The following is a 20,258-nucleotide window of genomic DNA, read 5'->3' as shown; positions in this document are numbered from 1 at the left end:
AATAGTGGTCAACGTTCAGTAGTGGTCAACATTCAATAGTGGTCAACACCCAGTAGTGGTCAGCATTCAGTAGTGGTTATCATTTAATAGTGGTCAACATTCAGTAGTGGTCAACATTCAATAGTGGTCAACATTCAGTAGTAGTCAACATGCTGTAGTGGTCAACATTTAGTTGTGGTCAACATTCAATAGTGTTCAACATTCAATAGTGGTCATCATTCAGTAGTGGTCAACATTTAGTAGTGGTCATCATTCAGTTTAGGTCAACATTCAGTACTGGTCAACATTCAGTTGTGGTCAACATTTAATAGTGGTCAATATTCAGTAGTGGTCAAAATTCAGTAGTGGTCGAAATTTAAAAATAGTCTATGTTTCAGTAGTAGTCATCATTCAATAGTTGTCAACATTAAGTAGTGGTCATCATTCAGTAGTGATCGACATTCAGTTGAGGTAATCAATTAAAAATAGTCATCGTTTTAGTAAAAGTCATCATTTGATAGAAGTCATCATTCAGCAGTGGTAGAATAGTTTTTAGGTTTGTTGGGTTCTTTTTTTTTTACAACAAAAGGGCTTTTGGTAGATGGTCACGTCATTGGTTGAAAGAACTAAAGCCAAATATGTATGATTTTGGCCCTGTATATCCGTAAAAATCAAACTTCATTACTTTGAAGCCAATTTGTTGTCAGTTACTCATGACACATTTGTCTTTACATTTCCGCCTCGAAAATTTTTCGGGAAACACCACGGACGCTTTTATATGAGCTAAAACCGGACACGGTATGGTAAAATCGGACAATTTTTACAGATACGCTCAGTTATTTTTATTGATTTCATATAGGCGCCAACCTTAAACCAAAATAAAATTTTACATAGAGATACATTGATGAAAATCGAATAATAATTAATCGGTTTTGTGTTGGTTTAAGTGTGGCGCCATACTTTATTTAACTATTTTTGAATACATTGACGCAATCCGGATTTGCGTTTTATACTTGTTAAGACAATATTAATTGAATTTATCCCCCATTTCAAATAGTTAAACTCTTGGATATCGTAGAATTCTTGTGTTTTAACGTAAAAATAAAAATTCGAATCTCTTATTCGCATTGATTCCGACGAACGAGTTACCACATTAAAAAGGGATTTTCCAGTATGCTAAAAATAGACATTCACTGCCTGAAAACAAGATGTGAAATTATGAGATATTGGCGTGGTAAGTATTTGTTTCTTTTTATTAAACGTAGAGGAAAACTATTGACAGCGATATTTAAGGTGAAATGAATACTGCTGCTGTCGTCTGCGGCGCGGTTTCTTCTGCATGTCGCCATTTTCGGCTTGTGTCTGAACTATATCACGAAGCGTCAAATGCAATACACAATTTAGAAGATCGAATCAAACTAGTACCTAGTTAATATTGACTTATTTAATCAAAGTTATTGCTTTTGTTTTTTACTGAGCCCATCAGCACCCGGATTTGCTATTGTATGAAGTCTTTCTTACAAGGACAGTATCATGGATAGCATGTAACATATTTTAAAAGTTCAGATAATATGAATCTGCATAATAAGTGCCTTCAAGGCTAACAAATTAATTGTTTTATAGATATGGGAAATTACATAATATTATTGTTGTGGAATGTTGACAGCCCCTAATTTTGAGAGTTACCTTTCTTGGAAATAAACTTTTTTTGCGATGATTTTTTATATATATTTTCAGCATTTCTTATCACCTTCAAAAAAATGATAATCAATAAAACAAATTAACACAATAATTTGTTATTTATATACATTATAACATAATTAAGAATGGGGAAATCTGAATAAGGTTTATATCTAAATTGCATATTATAATATTTTCAAGTTAGTATTTTTCTAATCAAACAAATGATAAATATCCAGAGGTGGATCCAAAGTGGTGTTATAAAGCAAAATTATGCAGTGATATCAAAATCGAAATGTCCTGCTTGTAAACAATTCAAAGTTCATTCAGATGAAGATCCTGGTTTAAAGCTAATGTATTTTATGCACACAAGATATATATATGTATATTACACGTACATTTAACTATTACACTAGAGAACAATAACAGATTAGATATATAAGAGGAAATGTAAGTCATAAACTGATAAGTAAATAATGCTTTGTGAGATCATCACAAATAAATGTTTAAGATTGAATATGAATTAATGATTGAATTCAGATTTCCCCAATAAATATGTGCAATTCGCATTGCACTTACTGTAACGTTAACTGAAATTATAAAAGATAATTTTTTTTTAGTTCAGTTTGATGTGATTTAAATTGTCTATACGACATACTGAAGAACAATTATAACTATTTAGCTCCAGAATAATTCTAATGTTAAATGCACATGATATAAAGCCAATTTATAAAACGCAACATTACTGTAGAAAATATTATGAAATATAACTTATAAATGAGTTACTGGTACCCATTTTGTTATTATTTTACAGATAATGCCAGGACACAAAACGGAGTACTTCAATTGTGTTTTGTGTTCGAAACGAACAAAACCTAAGGAAAGACGCCACATCGACAAAAGCATAAGAAAATATCTGAAGAAAAAATTTCTGTTGGAAGGAAAAGAAAATTCAGTCATCTGCAGTAAATGTAGGAACATATATTACAGAGAAAAGTCATGCCATAAACCCACTGAAACTCAACAATCTGTGAGTTCATCTTCTCAAACAAGTGACAGCAGACAGTTATCTAGTCCACCTTCAGTATCCTTGCAACTTCTTTCCACAGCAAAGACTCATGCATATTGCATCGTTTGTAAAAAGCCTGGACCAAAACTTGTTGTTATATCCCCAGAGTGTCGCACAGCCGTGTTTATTCAACACAATGTTTTGATTCCATCTGGAAATAGATGCTGTCCCGCACATGTGAAAGATGGACTTTTAACAAGTGCAGCCATAGAACAACTTCCAACAACAGATCATGCATTTGTCAACAGAACCGTCATCCTTAGTTTACTGCAGCACATGCGCGTTCTATGCCAAAGAAATGAACAAACCCATCTTGACTTTGATGATCTACAAACTCTTACAGATTCTGATTGTCTATCTCTGCTTGGACTTAGTATGGACAATTTCCAAACTCTTTGTGACTGTTTGAAAGATCATGTTAAACAGACACCATCTAGAAGTTTACGAAAATCTACAGCCATATTTTTATGCAAGTTGAAATCTGGATTATCAAATCAAATACTGTCAACTTTATTTCGTACTTCAAAATCCAGTTTAAGAAGAGCAATCAGTGCTGTTAGAAATGCGATGATGACTTGTTTTGTCCCATATAATCTTGGATTTGAACACATCACAAGAGAAGATGTAATCAACGACCACACTCGCCATCTAGCCCAAACATTGTTCGGCGACATAGACAAGAGTCAGGCCATACTGGTTTTAGATGGAACCTATATATACACCGCCAAGAGCAACAACTTCAGATACCAACGCCGCTCTTACAGCATCCACAAAGGAAGGTCGCTCATCAAACCCATGGTAATCGTGACAACCACAGGCTATTTTGTCTCGATTCAAGGACCATACCTAGCAGACCATAAAAACAACGATGCGTCAATCCTTGAACATATCATGAAAACAAATGCAGAGGACATCAAGAATTGGCTAAGTGAAGACGACATTTTCATCGTTGACAGAGGATTTAGAGATGCTTTGCCCCTGCTTGAAGATTTAGGCATTCAAGCAGAAATGCCTCGATTTTTAGAGAAGGGACAAAAACAGATGAGCACTAGTGATGCCAATAAGAGCAGACTTGTTACAAAGGTAAGAAATCTGAAAAAAAAGAAATATTATCAATGCACCATGTTTTATATACAACTACTGACAAAATTTGTATCTCTGATTTTATCCTTGAACAGATAAGATGGGTAGTTGAGTCATCCAATGCCAGAATCAAAAGGTGGCGATATTTGGACCGTACCCTCCCTACAAATCAGATCCCTTTCGTTGGAGATTATGTCAGAATTGTATGCGCCCTGTCAAATAAGTTCTTCCCACCTCTGAGCAAAAGTCACAGTATAGAGGAAGACGAGGCAGACGCAGCTAAAATGCTTTATCTGTCTAAACAGGTACGACTAATCCGGGTACTTAATCAACACTGAAAAAGGAGACATATTTTATAAATCGTTTAACATTTTACCGAGCTTATCCCTCATAAGTAAATAAAATAAGATATGTGAATTTAATATGAAATGTAAAATTTAATGGATTGCTTAATTGTGTTTTTTAACAGGTAAATAATCTCCAACGATTGGTTGAAGATAATGGTCTAAACAGAAGGCCAACTCAGTGGCAGCCAGTCCCCGAGTGTGGAATAGAGAACTTCCCCACCCTGGACGAGGAGCAGTTACGGAACTTGACTTGCGGGACCTATCAACTGAAGCTTTCTCGCAGCTATATCCAAGAGCATATTGATGGGGACTGTGACATTTGGTTCCATAAGGATAATGACAGGCTACTGCGGGTAAAGATTCAGAGTCGCCACACATCATCAAAACAGTACTTGGTCTGTATTGAGTTCTCTGACTGTTCGGTAGATGCATGGTACTGTACATGCAGGGCAGGTGCCAGAGTAGTGGGTATGTGCTCCCATATAGCGGCCATCATTTGGTACCTGTCAAAAGGAAGACATGAGGGAGGGAAGTACGGTGTGCGTGATTGGGGTGAGCATGTTCTTGATGCAGCAGACATTCCACCTCCCGTTGATGAGTCTGACAGTGATGCGAGCAGTTGTGACAGTGTACCCGAGGAATGAACAGTTACTGGTTGTGGTAGTTGATATCATAATTGTCTTAGCCATATTACCATTGCTCTGTATATATAAGATGAAACTGTTAAGTTACCAATAGTTCGTATTTTGATCTTTTAATTACTTGTTCCTGTTTGTGTGAGTTTTTGTTGTTGTTGTTGTTGTTTTGAGGATATTAATTATATAATGTTTAGAATTCCATTGTATTGAAATGCTGTACATGTAGTAGTGTGATGAATCTGAGAGAGAGAGAGAGAGAGAGAGAGAGAGAGAGAGAGAGAGAGAGAATGAACTGAATCCAATGATAAATATAAAGTACTGTATTTTTCATTGTCTAGATGTATGTATTTATTATTAATTGAAATTGTTCCTGCTCTCTTTTTCATTAGATTTAAGAGTTTTAAATTTTTATCAAGTACATAACTTTTAAATACATAACTTATTTACTTAGAATTACATTTATCTGACTGTTTTACTACTCATATGTCTTTTCTTTAGAAAAATTATTCTTGATATATTTATTAATTGAATCGAAAATATTTATCTTATGATAATTGGATTTAGATTTGTTTTCTTGTGTATTTCATTTTTTTTAAAATTGTAATTAACTTATATAATGATAATAATGGGTGTATATGCTGTACAAGAATCTGTAAATAATCGTCATTTATAATACATCCAATGACACACAAGATAAAATTATTGATATGCACATGAATATTATTTTTCAATGTTATTGTTGTATTAATGAATAAAATCAAATCTAATTTCAACAAAATTATTTTGAAAGATTATTCTAATTTAATCAACCTTTTAGGTTTTTATCCACTTCCAAACCAAGTTCATATTCATGACAGTCGCCATGACGTCACGACGTCAGAGCGCAGAATTTCATTGTATGTTTAGAGGCTTGTAATTATGAAACGAATAGAGATATCGACAAAAAGTAAATTATTCTAGGAAGCAAATATTGTGACCATTAATCTCACAAAATATGACTAAGTTTGGGAACAGGGCCGATTTTCATAGTTTCTGGCTTTAGTCCTTTGCTAGATTATATGACATGGTTTTTCCAAAGCTGTTTTCAGTAGTAGTAACCATTCTATTGTCCTTTATTGGCTAATAACAAGATATTATTTCACATAGACAATCAAATGGCTGAGCAGATAGATACAAACAACTTAATCTCCTGAGGCCATGGCATTAGTTAGCATGTATCTCCTGAGGCCATGGCATTAGTAAGCATGTTGTACTTCTGGCCATTCAATTAAACATTTTTAAGGCACACTTATACAAGGCTAAATACAATTGCAGATTCTATTTCCTATTGCCGATTTCTTCTTTTGTTTAATTTGGTTCTCATTCATTCCGATCTAGCACTTATACAATTACCCCCCGCACCCCCCCCCCCCCAAAAATAGGCAAATTTGACAGCGGAAAGCAATAGACCGTTAAACCTCTACCGTCGGAACACTTGACGGCTTTTGAAAGTTTTAATCATTTCAAGTAAATGCATGAATTATTATTACTGTACCTCTAGCTTGGCCACCCCTTCTAGATTTCATTTGTGTCATAGCTTCTAGGTCAGCAGGAAGTAAAGCCTTTGGATATACCAGATATTATATATATGTGCATGTATCGGGTTACCCTATGTTCAGTAAATTACGAGATGATCAAATTTTCGTTTTTATCGCTAATCACTTATATCGACAATAATTGAATTCGCAGAAATTATATCCTGTATTATTTTCTCTACGAAAACTTTTAAATCGCCAAAAATGACTGACGCAAATTACAGTATAAGTACAAAAGACAATTCCGTGGTCGAAAACCGACCCATTGGGCTAATTACCGACCTGATTTTTGTTGAAAACGAGGGGTTTAGGTTGTCTTGTCTATTCAGGTATCTTTTATTTTTTAGAGGGGGCACAGGGTCAGGTCAGGCCAAATTCTGATTTATTTTAATGGTAAACTCCTGATGCGTTATCAGTTCTAATTCCTCCTTGCTTATACTTAAAAGTTTGTATTATAAACAATGGGGGTTTCAAGTCAATCTCATTTTGTTTTGGAAAGGAAGAAGAAGCAAGAGTCAGCCCTGACCAAGTCGAGAAACATTTGCACTAATCTTTTAAAATCTCACATCAAACGCACGCTACTTACTTCCTTCAATTCCGATAAAATTCCTTAAATACTCTCCAAACTGAACTTTTATTCTGCAGACACATCAACTTCTGACAAGACCAGCCGTTGTGTTAAAAATGTTAAACTCAATTTATTGGTTAATATTCCTGATGGTCCAATCAGAATCAGTCTTTTGCGAAAACGTCAAAATGGCTGACCCTGTACGAAGTCAATGTGGCTGCAAAATGTTTTTCGAATTGTTGCAATACTGCTGTTGTCATATATTTCAGACACGGTGATCACAGATGCAATTGTATTTAATTTTACATAAAATTCCCATTGAAACTTTGCTTACTTAAAGAATAAACCATTTAATAAGAACTACATGTAAATGCTTTTTTAACCTCATCAACGATTTTTTGAAATGATCTTTTTTATTATCTATTTAGTATGTATAACTACAGTCAGGTACTCTTTACTCAATTGCTCTGAAATGATATAGTTTTATGTTTTTTTAAATTTGAAAATCAGATTTCTTGGATATGGGGTGACACATATGATCGATTGCACCCATGAGAAAAAGGTATAATAGCATTTTATTTTTTATAAAGAAAGAAATAATGTCATCAACACTGACTTTATTTCATGACTTTGTCCAAAAAGTAGAAAGCATAAAGCGCGTTATTTTCATAACGAGTAGTATTCTTTATCAGGTTTTATTAATTCAACACGTTATATTGGATTAACTCTTTATTTTGATTAAACTTTGATTGACGAATTCATTTTGTATTAAAGTTTCCCCTATAAAAAGTGGAAAAAAATTATAATTTGTGTATCGAAATTCGTATTTTTATTGTGGGATCATTTTGTTATTGATTGTAGAAAAATTTAAAATAATACAGTTTCTCCTGAACTGATTGTAAATATGTTTGCATTCATGTTTATTTTTCTCCTATTGTTTTTTGTTATTTAGTTTCACGTTAAACATCATAATACTCTCCAATAATGTGGAGGAAATGAAGAATATCTTATCTTATCTATATATATATATATATATATATATATATATATATATATATATATATATATATATATATATATATATATATATATATATATATATACAGACCCTGAAACGTACTACTACACCACACGCTCGCTGCACGCTCGCTACACGCTCGCTAAACGGTTCACACGAAACGCTGAACGGTTTACACGAAACGCTGCACGCTTTGCCCGAAACGCTAAACGATTTACACGAAACGCTGAACGGTTTTCACGAAACGATTCTCGCACGAAACGATTTGCTCGCTTTTCACACGCTTTGGACACGCTTTTATCCTGATCGATTCGGGTGCTCTCGAATTTTTACCCTGAATCTGTTTGTAAGAATTAATTTTACGAAAACACGAAATAATAGAAATCCTGATATTAGAAACATATATGTACATAAGTATTGAATTGATTAATAAAAATTTATATATTCACAGAATTAGCAAAATAAATACCTCTTCTATGAATATATTTATTGCTCAAAAGAAATATCCATGATTCTTATTAGTGCCGTAAATGATAAAAATTCCAGAGAAAAAAGTTACCGTAACACGATATTAAATATTAATTTAATACCAAAAATAAAATCTGTGTGATTACAAACTGAAATCTACGAAAGCCGAGAAGGATCATTCGAGATTCGAGATTCGAAATACGAGATTCGAAATACGAGATTCGAGATTCGAAATTCGAGATTCAATATCTAAATTAACCAATCAAATCATGGATCTGAAACCTGTATCCTAGCAACATCAAACTGTTCTAAATAAAGATCATTCGTACATGCTCTTTCCTACAAATAAATGTCTTAATAGCTCTTATATAGTGGTTATAAAATGGTTAAATTAACATTGATGAATTAACCCCACACAGTATAAACAATTGAATTAGAAATAACACTGTTGGCTTTGCGAATCTAAGTGGTTTTGTTTGCCCTGTATGTATTTCCCCCCGAACAATTTTAACCCGAAGTGTATTCGCCCCAACTGTGTAAAAATCGGCTCGCGAAGAAAGATCTGTTTAATCTAAATGTTTTAGCTATGAAACGAAACTAAAAAAATAATCGACATGTCAAAATATAGGTTATGATAAAGTTTTAAACCATAGAAGATATAATGATTTACAACCTCAAAGACAAAATTCCAGATAAGAATAGTGTATTGTAGGGTATGGCAATGCCATTGTCGATATGAGAGAGAGAGAGAGAGAGAGAGAGAGAGAGAGACAGACAGACAGACAGACAGACACAGAGAGAGTTTTGTAGTGTCAAATTCAGTTTGATTTAGAATTTGAAATTGATTTGATTTGTTACAAGCATATATAGACAATAATTAAGCCTCTAAAACGAGAAAAGAGAGGTGGTAGCTAGGGTAGGGCAGACCAACTAGCAAGCGTTAATTTTAACGGTGTTAGCGCAACTGTGATTTACATCGACTCTTTCTCTCTCTCTCATATCACCTAGCATTTCCTTTTCCGTGAGGGGGCTTGGGGTATTTGTGATGTCTTACATTAGCTAGCGAAAATGATAAAAAAAACCATGAAATTTTCGTTAAATTGTGAGCGGATGTTGTACGCCAATAATCTGTTTTCAGTATATACATTTTAAGAGGGGGGCGGCTATATAGTCCTGATTAATTTGTCAGTTATTCTGTCCCCACTTTGTTTTCTCTTCGTTTTCCAGGGTTTTTTTATTTGGCTCGGCAAATTAATATAAAACTTTCTGTGTAGCTCCATAACGATGCACTGTAGATAAATTATGAGTAGTTTTACTTTTGGTAAACAGGTACACACCCGTACTTGATTTTTAATTTGACTCTTATAATCGGATTTAATATTCCAATAATTATAGGGTAGGAAAGAGTAGACGGGACTTTTTTGCGCATATCCTACTGTACCATTCATTCAACACAGGTATTAGCACTCATCGAGTTCGACTTGCTTTCCTTTTCTTTCATCCACTGGATTTAAAGCTATTTATGGCCTGATTGTATATAAATTAGAGCTGCGCTGGTGCATATATTTACCCAAATGGACCAAAATATAACCAAATGAATCTAAAAGTTTTGACAAAATTAGTTTTAAACGTACGACTCTTTTTTTCAATTCTAATCGGGTCCTTTAGAAAAATCTTGAACCACACACATTTTAGCAAATAAAACGACAATTGTTTCATTTTTTTATGGGGAGGGAGGTGGTGTCGGTAAAGGACATGTATTGCTTGTGGCAGTTATGCTATACTCTCATTTGTTATAATAGGTAATACTACATATTGATATAAAATGAAAGTTTCCAATTACACTGTACATAGCTTCTATCACGCATTTTGACCCGTGCGATAGTTTTAAAACAATTTTCAAAACATTTAATGTAATTCAACCGATCATTTTTGAAATTTAATTTTCTGGATCCCCGCCTGATACGTCCGCCTTCTTGTATATTATAATTACATGTACGTTGACCATATGTACACATTAACTTAATCGGCTATGATATGGGGCGATAACATTTTTTATCAATGTTTTTGCAAGATATGTAACAAATAACAGCCTATTTGTGTGTTTTTGCACTGATTATTTGAGATAATTTGCCGCCATCTTTTATGCATTCCACACACCACTCACAGTTTCTTTATTTGGTGTTCTGTGTGTATGGCGACAAATTGGTAAATTTGCACCACTCACCCCTTGTAGCTTCATCCTGATTACATTTTATCTGGCTAAGTGTAATGTAGTAGTATATTAAATACACGCATCTTTGTTTGCAGTGCTTATTTACATCTTTAGAGATTTACTTACAAGAAAAGTAAACATTTGTATGACTTATATGTAATTATTGTCAATTTTGGTGCGGTGGGGGGTAGGGGGGTATGAAACTACAGAGAAACTTAACTTGGCTGTGAAACATATGCTTTTATTCTTTCTTGTTGATATATCAGTGAATGAATTATAACAAAATATATGTACAACAATTAATTTTGAAATATTCATGCACAATCAAATAAAGGGTTTTACTGTTCTCTGCACAAGAAATCGGCAATGTGAACAAATTGGCACCCTATCATCCCTACCTTTAATTGTAGAGAGTAGGTATCCTTTTATATTGAAAACAATTCCAAAAGTAAGACTCATAATAAGTTGTTCACTGAGGAAAAGGAAAAAAAAATTGTATTTATTAATAATTCCGTATGATGTGATAATATCTTAATGATTTGTTTATAATCATAGTACTAGTGTATCAATGTATGCATACATAAAAACGATAAGTAATGCTTATATTTATTAGTGAAACAGGACAGGTCATTTATACTTAGATTATTTAGATACATGTACTAATCTTCATGCGGGGATCTAGAAAGGAGGGGGTCAGGGGATCTGGACCCCCTCCTCGGGAAAATTGGAGCTTATTAAATTTACATAGTAAAATTTTTTTAAATTGGCCTAGGACCCCCTACAGAAAAAATTAGCTACGCTTATGAAGTTCTCTACCATAACCGCATTTTTACACAAAAGAAGTGAAAAAACCCGGGTTTTAAACTATTACTGGTGGTGAAATACCTTAGGGTTCAAACGCATCAGGTGGAAATGCACCATGGCAAACAAAATCACTTAGATCCGCGAAGCACACTGCATTATTACTAGTCTATTTAGATATTCTGTGTAAAAGTAAATACAAATAATCATTTAGTTAGGTAGGGAGAAGTGAACATAGCATTTATTTGTATATAAGAGCACGTACGTATGATTTTTATTTAGAACAGTTTGATGTCGCTAGGATACATATTTTCAGATCCTTGATTTGATTGGTTAATTTAGATATTGAATCTCGAATTTCGAATCTCGAATCTCGTATTTCGAATCTCGTATTTCGAATCTCGAATGATCCTTCTCGGCTTTCGTAAAAATCGGTTTTTCAGTATTCGGCGGGATTTGTTTTTTCTTCTCATATTAGTATTTTTATTGGTTTCAGAGAATACGATGTAAAAATACTAACAGTAAATAAACCTGTAATTATTTACATAGATAATTTTGAAAGTTATGTAAAATAAAATTAGACACATAAGTTAGAAAAATGCTATAAAACAACCGATTTTTTTTATGTCGTATCATTCGGGTAAATAAATGTTCCGTACATAAAATCACAGAAAAAAATAAATCGATTAAACAATAAAGAAAGTTGTCATTACTATTTCGGATTTCGGAAGAACAAAAAATAAAAATGATTTAAATTTTTGTCTCAATATTCGTATACATAGCCGGCGCCCCGCATATCGGTGTACAATATATCTATCATAATCTTTTTGAATTAAGTACCATGCATATAGATTCCCATAATAATTAATTGCATGTGTACATTTTAGGAAAATTTCAGTGTGTTAATTACTTGTTGTTTTCTGTTATCAATGTTTAAATAATTAAAATAATAACTTGTAGAAATAATTTTAATCGGGATTCAGAAGAATTTACTTCCCGCATTTCATAGAAACGAACAGTATATTTTCTTTCTATGTTTACATTTAATTTGTTCAAATTAATGTTAAATAATCTATCATTGAAATTGTGTGCATCACCAAATACTGATTCCGACAACCTTGAAGTCATTAAATTTTCATTGGCTATTGACAAAAAAGAGACGCGTGACCATCCAATGAAAACGAATACACAGATTTTGATTGACAGGTTCAGCCAGGTGCAGGTCTTACCCGCTGTCCGAGGTTATGTGTGCTGGTTGTACACAGCCGAAAAGTATCAGTAACTACATATGTAGTCTTCTTTCAATACGCGTATATTTCTTTTGTTAGTTAAAGATTTATTCAATTTTGTAAAAGATAATTATATCATTTCTTATAGATTTTTTTCACGAGAATATCTACAAAGGAGTTTTTCCAATCACAGACAGTTTAAAGTAATGTTTAACACGAGCGTTATTTTGAAACAATTAAATTGTCAGAGAGTTCCGAATGAAATCTAATGAACGTTTCACACGGTTTTCGCACGCTTTGCCCGAAACGATTTATATCTATATATATATATATCTATATATATATATATATATATATATATATATATATATATATATATATATATATATATATATATATATATATATGATTTAAAAATGATAAATATCCAGAATAAAATCACAAATTGATCCTATTAACCGCAAACGTTTTCGCCATTCCTGGCTCTTCAGGCAGTTATGTACAAATGACTAATATGTAACGTAGTAACGTCAATAAGCAAAAGTTCATTGTGACGTCATAATAACGTTAAAGTAGCGGAAATCCAAGACGCGGTAAAAAATTGTGCTGATATATATATTAAAATACCTCAACCAACCGACTTGAAAATTCGTCCTATTGTCGCTGGACCAGCATCAAGCACTCAAAGACTAAGTAACTTACTGGACATTATACTGAAACCTCTTTGTGAATTATTACCTAGTTACGTCAGAGATGATATGGATTTTCTGAACTATATTCCTAAAAGTGTTGATCCTAAAACAATTCTCGTCAGCTTCGATGTTATAAGTCTTTATACTAACATCCCACATACATTAGGACTAGAGGCCATAAATTACTGGATAGACAGACATCCAAACACTCTAAATACTCGGTTCTCAAAAGAATTCATACTTGAAGGACTAAAATTAGTTCTGGAAAATAACCACTTTCACTTTGACGAGGAATTCTTTTTACAAACAAAAGGTACCGCTATGGGGACTAAAGTTGCGCCCACATATGCTACGTTAGTAATGGGGTATTTAGAAAATACACTTTTTGAAAGAACATCAGAAGTGTTTGATGCCGAACTTAGTACCTATATAGGATCCAATTGGAAACGCTATCTTGACGACTGTTTCATTTTCTGGACTAAAGGGGAAGACGATTTAGAGAAATTTCATTCTTTACTAAATACTTTAAATGAATCAATACAATTTACGATGGAGAAGAGTGACAAGGAACTTCCATTTTTAGATCTACGTATTATAAAAAATGGGTCATGTATAACAACGGATTTATACTGTAAGCCCACGGACACACACCAATATCTGGATTTTAGATCATGCCACCCTTCCCACACAAAACGCAATATTCCGTTTAACTTAGCACGGAGAATTTGTACAATTATCACAGACAAAACCTTACGATCTAAACGTCTGGAAGAATTAAAAATATTTCTGCAACGTCAGAGATACCCGAAAAATTTAATCAACGCTGGAGTAAAAAGAGCGACACAAATTCCATTACATGTTCTACGTAATCCTCGCCGGTCTTCTAATAATTGCAACAACGACGGGAAACTTGCTTTTGTTGTGACCCACAATCCAAGGAACAGAAATATTCTAACAGACGCAAAACGACTTTACCCTATATTAGAACAGTCAAAAAATATGAAGAAACTAGATACGATCTCGTTACGAGTAACGAGTAGGTCTTCCGTTTAATTTTTTAAACGATTCGATTAAAATATCAATGAAATTTCAGAATTCTCCCTCAACCACCTCCTTTTAGATAATGCATACGATTGTCAATATCCTTTAAAATGCTTAACAAAGAGTTTTGCTTTTTAACATACAGCACATTAAAGATTTAATATTTTAGTCCCCTAAAATCTCTAATTACGTCATCAATGGGTTTGGAAATGAGTTTTACAAACAGATATTGCTGCTATCAACAACTTTGCTTCTATAATACATTACAAAATCTTGATCATTTTTAAGGTATGAGTAATAGAGTTTAGGAGTCTATTGGCCCCTAATTTAAGGGGCCAGCCCCTTTTTCTTGATTTTATACGAAAGGTCTCATGAATACTAACATTTTTTGTTCTTACATCCATCTAAAATTGTTGATCATTTTTGAGATACAAATGATTGAATATTTTAGGGGCCAGCCCTCTAGATCCTTAATGGGGACAGAAAATCGTGTTTTGATAAGTGGAATCAATTTAAATCATTTATTCAAACATTTTCTCCTCTATGATGTCTAACAAAATATGTATACTTCTCTAGTTATTTTTCGTCAAAGTTTAAGTACTTTGGCCCCTAAAAATCCCTAATTACGTAATAAATGGGCGCGGCAATAATTTTTTCAAATAGATATTGGTACGATCAACAACTTTGCTTCTATAATGCATTACAAAATCTTTATCGTTTTTAAGTTATTCGTAATAGAGTTTATGACTGTCTTGGTCCCTAATTTAAAGGGCCAGCCCCTATTTCTTGATTTTGTTGAAAAGAACTTTTGATTATCTACCACTTTTGTTATATATGTTTTAACAAAATATCAACTCATAAAAAGATACAGATCAAAACGTATGAAAAATTTGATTCGAAATTCGTACTCAATTTTCGAGCCTATGCGAGCTCATAGAAATGGCGCCACTGGCGCAAAAAAACTACATTGTGCACAACTTCAACCTATAGTCTACCTATCCTGAAAATTTCATCTTCCTATCTCTGATAGTCTCTGAGTTTATGTCTGCACAAAATTAGTCGTAAAAACTTACAAAATCGGCCGTAAATCGGAACCGGAAGTGCCGATTTCAAAATTTAAAAAAACTTCTAGAATTATGACCACTGGCAATCATCTGAGAAAAAATGGTCGAAATCGGCCGAATAGTTTTCGAGAAATCGCGTGCACAAAATTCGTGGAAAAAAATAATAATAATAACTAGATCTCGTTACGAGTAACGAGTAGGTCTTCCGTCCGATTTTGTTTTCATATGATACGATGAAATATCGATATTCTCTGCCAAATCTGCGATCTTGGTGAATCTAGGTTTTTTGTCTCGAGACCGAAAACGGACGAACAAAAGAGGTTTATGAAAATAAAAGCTAGGGTTTTTTATACATATGTTTAGTGTACACTACTGTTAATCATAGCAGATGAAACACCAAAGATAATCAGTTAAACTTGTGAAAAAAATGAATTGTTAGAACTCTTCTGGTGAGTACCGGAAGTGACGGTTGACAAAAGAAAACCCGTTAAATATATCTTCAATCGATTGTCTATCATTTATAAAAGTTTGTGTCTCAATCACTTACAGTGACTAAAATCTCGCTGGTATCAATTTTGTAAAAAAGGCTAAGTACCAAAGATATTTGAAATCTTGCTTGTTTTCAAGTTATCTGTAATATAGTTTACGAGTGTCCTTGCTCCTCATTTAAGTGGCCAGCCCCTTTTTCTTGAGTTCAATCGAAAGTTCTCACGAATACTAACATTTTTTGTTCTTACACCCATCTAAAATTGTTGTTCATTTTTGAGATACAAATGATTGAATATTTTAGGGGCCAGCCCTATAGATCCTTAATGGGGACAGACTTTGGAGTTTTGATTAGTGGAATTGATTAGAATCATCAATGCAAACATTTTCTTTTCTACATTGCCTAACAAAATATGTCTCCTTCTCTAGATACATTGCATCAAAGTTTAAGTACTTTGGCCCCTTAAAATCCCTAATTACGTCATAAATGGGTGTGAAAATGATTTTACCTGATAAATATTGCTACAATCAACAACTTTGCTTCTATATTGCATTACAAAATTTTAATCGTTTTTAAGTTATTTGCAATAGAGTTTCGCGGCTATGTTAAGGCTGTCCGAAGCTAAATATATATCGAAAAATGATACTATTTTAATTATCGAAAAATGCTTTAACCGAGTGAGTTTCTTTTAACTTTTATTACATAAGTTAACAGTGTCATCCAACACTATATTTGATGTATTTTTGTGACGTCATATATTTTTCTTAAGCACGTGACGGGTGTATTCTAACACGGTAAATAATCTATAAAAATCGCATCGCCACAAGTGAATACTGACATTTAATCAAAAATATTTTTATTACAAATCCTTCGATAAGTAATGTATTTTGCAGTTCTTGCTGGGGGTTCATATAAATATTTCGTTTATTTGAAATATTGTCAAAACATTTCGCACCGCCATCGAATTTAGGCACATTTTTACCTTTTAGGCTCGATTTACACAAAATCGGGTCAATCGGTAGGTTTCCCCCAGCAAGATTCACAGTGGTACTTATTTTCTCTCCCGATTTCACGTAAAATATACTAAGATTGTTTTAATCTTTCACTTGTGCCAAGCCGTTTTTTATATGCACATACATATCACCATTCATTAGATTACACGTAGCAGGGGGAGTCTCAAAACCATAAGTTTATGAATAGTAATTTACCTATTACGAAGCTTTAAAACTGTTGATTTTTTTATACTCCATATCGGTGATATTGAATTTAGTATCACTAGTATTTACAACAGTGTCTATGTAAAGGAATGAAACGGTTTTATTATGCACAATGAATATCACTTATTACGTTACGATACATTCCCTAAGAACGATCGAAAGGAATGCAGATCGTGACGTCAAAGTTAACTATGACGTCATATCTTATGAAGTACAGACAAGTGACTTTCTACATATCGCTGTGAAATTAATCGGGCAGCCTTAACATAGCCGCGTTACGAGTGTCTTGGCCCCTAATTTTAGGGGCCAGCCCCTTTTTCTTGAGTTCAATCGAAAGTTCTCACGAATACTAACATTTTTTGTTCTTACACCCATCTAAAATTGTTGTTCATTTTTGAGATACAAATGATTGAATATTTTAGGGGCCAGCCCTATAGATCCTTAATGGGGACAGACTTTGGAGTTTTGATTAGTGGAATTGATTAGAATCATCAATGCAAACATTTTCTTTTCTACATTGCCTAACAAAATATGTCTCCTTCTCTAGATATATTGCATCAAAGTTTAAGTACTTTGGCCCCTTAAAATCCCTAATTACGTCATAAATGGGTGTGAAAATGATTTTACCTGATAAATATTGCTACAATCAACAACTTTGCTTCTATATTGCATTACAAAATTTTGATCGTTTTTAAGTTATTTGCAATAGAGTTTACGAGTGTCTTGGCCCCTAATTTAAGGGGCCAGCCCCTTTTTTACTTGATTTTGTTGGAAAGAACGTTTAATTAAGGTCTTCCGTTTCCAACGGAAGACCTTATTGTTTTCGTTCGGTTTCTTTTTCCCTATTATTATTATTATTATTATTTTTTTTCTTACAAATTTTGTGCACGCGATTTTTCAGAAACGACTCAACCGATTTTCATGAAACTTTTAGATATGATAGATAGTGATCGAAACCTTATAGATTTTTAATTATAATGATGACGTCACTTCCGTTTTTGAGATATTGACGTTTTAGCGATTTTTAGAGGGGTGGCTTGTTACTCTAACTTCTCCTAAACTATAACAGATATTGAGTTCAAACTTTCATGGAATGGTAGACAAAAGATTGTAGATTTGCAATTTTATTTTAATTTTGAACTGGATTGAAAGGCGCCGAAGCTCGCCTGGACCCGAAAATTTAGTTTAAAAAAATGTTGTATTTTTTTCTTGTTTTCTTTGTTTATCTCTTTTCTGAAAAATATTTTGTTAAGACATGTAATGTAAGAAAGGTTAATATTTACAGGACCTTTCATTTGATATCAAGAAAAAGGGGCTGGCCCCTCAAATTAGGGGACCAAAGGGCTTTAAAGTCTTTTATCTGTAGCCCTTTACTGAGAGTTATTTTGTGAAATGTTATAGAAGCAAATATGTTTATCTTACAGTAATGTATCCAAGTATGTAATGATTATATCATATGTTACGTAATTAAGTGTTTTGAAGGGCCAAAAGTCAAAAATTTTGATAACCCATATCTCAGAAAGAAAAAATATTTTGTAATGCAGTACAGAAGAGAATTTGTTTCAAATGATGTTCTTAACAAAATGCAACCTTCAAATTTTCGTTAAACGGTCCCTAAAAGGAGTTAAGGGACCGGCCCCTAAAACCTTCTTTCTCATATATCTCCAAAACGGTAACGATATTTGAAACACTTGTTGAACAAAATTTGTGTAGAATTAAATGACCTTTTATCTGATACCAAGAAAAAGGGGCTGGCCCCTTAAATTAGGGGACCAAAGGCCTCTAAAGTCTTTAATCTGTAGCCCTTTACTGAAAGATATTTTGTGAAATGATGTAGAAGCAAATGTGTTTATTTTATAGTTATGTATTCAAGCAATGTAATGATTTTATCATGTGTTACGTAATTAAGGGGTTTTAGGGGCCAAAAGTCAAAATTTTTGATCAACCATATCTCAGAAAGGAAAAATATTTTGTAATGCAGTACAGAAGAAAAGTTGTTCAAAATGATGTTCTCCACAAAATGCAACCGTCAAAATTTCGTTAAACGGCCCCTAGAAGGAGTTAAGGGACCGGCCCCTAAAACCTTCTTTCTCATATATCTCCAAAACGGTAACGATATTTGAAACACTTGTTGAACAAAATTTGTGTAGAATTAAATGACATTTTATTTGATACCAAGAAAAAGGGGCTGGCCCCTTAAATTAGGGGACCAAAGGCCTCTAAAGTCTTTAATCTGTAGCCCTTTACTGAGGGATATTTTGTGAACGGTTATAGAAGCAAATATGTTTATCTTACAGTTATGTATTCAAGCAATGTAATGATTTTATCATGTGTTACATAATAAGGGTTTTTTAGGGGCCAAAATTATAGAATTTTGATCACCAATATCTCAGAAAGGAGAAATATTTTGAAATGCAGTAAAGAAGAAAATATACTCAGAAAGATGTACTGAATAAGATGCAGTTTTCAAAATTTCGTTAAATGGCCCCTATAAGGAGTTAAGGGATCAGCCCCTTAAACGTTCTTTCCCATATATCTCAAGAACGGTAACGAATTTCTAAACAGTTGTTGAACAAAATGTGTTGAGATTCAATTGACCTTTTATTTGATATCAAAAAAGGGGCTGACCCCTAAAATTAGGAAACTAAAGGGCTCTAAAATGTTTCATATGTAGCTCTTTACTGAGGGAAATTTAATGAAAGGCTATAGAAGCAAATATGTTTATCTTACAGTTCTGTATCCAAGTAATGTAATGATTTTTTCATGTGTTATGGAATAAGGATTTTTTAGGGGTCAAGGATCCATAAACTATGACCAGCTATATCTCAAAAAGGAAAATGTTTTGAAATGCGGTGTAGAAGAAAAGATACTCAAAATGATGTACTTTACAAAATGCAACCTTCAAAATTTGGTTCAGCGGCTCCAATAAGGAGGTAAGGGACTGGCCCCTAAAACTTTTTTTTCTCAGATATCTCAAGAACGGTGACGAATTTCTAAACACTTGTTGAACAAAGCTCTTATCCCTGAAACAAAAAAGTATCTGGCCCTTAGAATGTAGACCCCGTTTTTCTATTCTAAATCATGTTTA

The 20,258-nt window shown here is 33.3% G+C and overlaps 1 protein-coding gene across 1 annotated transcript; it reads left to right on the top strand.

The window, feature by feature from the left end:
- Window positions 1–2,387: 2,387 nt before the first annotated feature.
- Window positions 2,388–5,498, top strand: LOC128184516 (uncharacterized). The gene is made up of 3 exons (XM_052854036.1): window positions 2,388–3,811; window positions 3,907–4,116; window positions 4,281–5,498. Exons 1-3 carry the CDS (start codon window positions 2,477–2,479, stop codon window positions 4,800–4,802), a joined length of 2,067 nt encoding a protein of 688 aa, XP_052709996.1. The 5' UTR covers window positions 2,388–2,476; the 3' UTR covers window positions 4,803–5,498.
- Window positions 5,499–20,258: the final 14,760 nt, after the last annotated feature.

Source organism: Crassostrea angulata, chromosome 5, assembly GCF_025612915.1.
Source record: "Crassostrea angulata isolate pt1a10 chromosome 5, ASM2561291v2, whole genome shotgun sequence".
In the NCBI taxonomy this organism is placed as follows: domain Eukaryota; kingdom Metazoa; phylum Mollusca; class Bivalvia; order Ostreida; family Ostreidae; genus Magallana; species Magallana angulata.
This window is presented reverse-complemented; position numbering and strand designations above follow the sequence as displayed.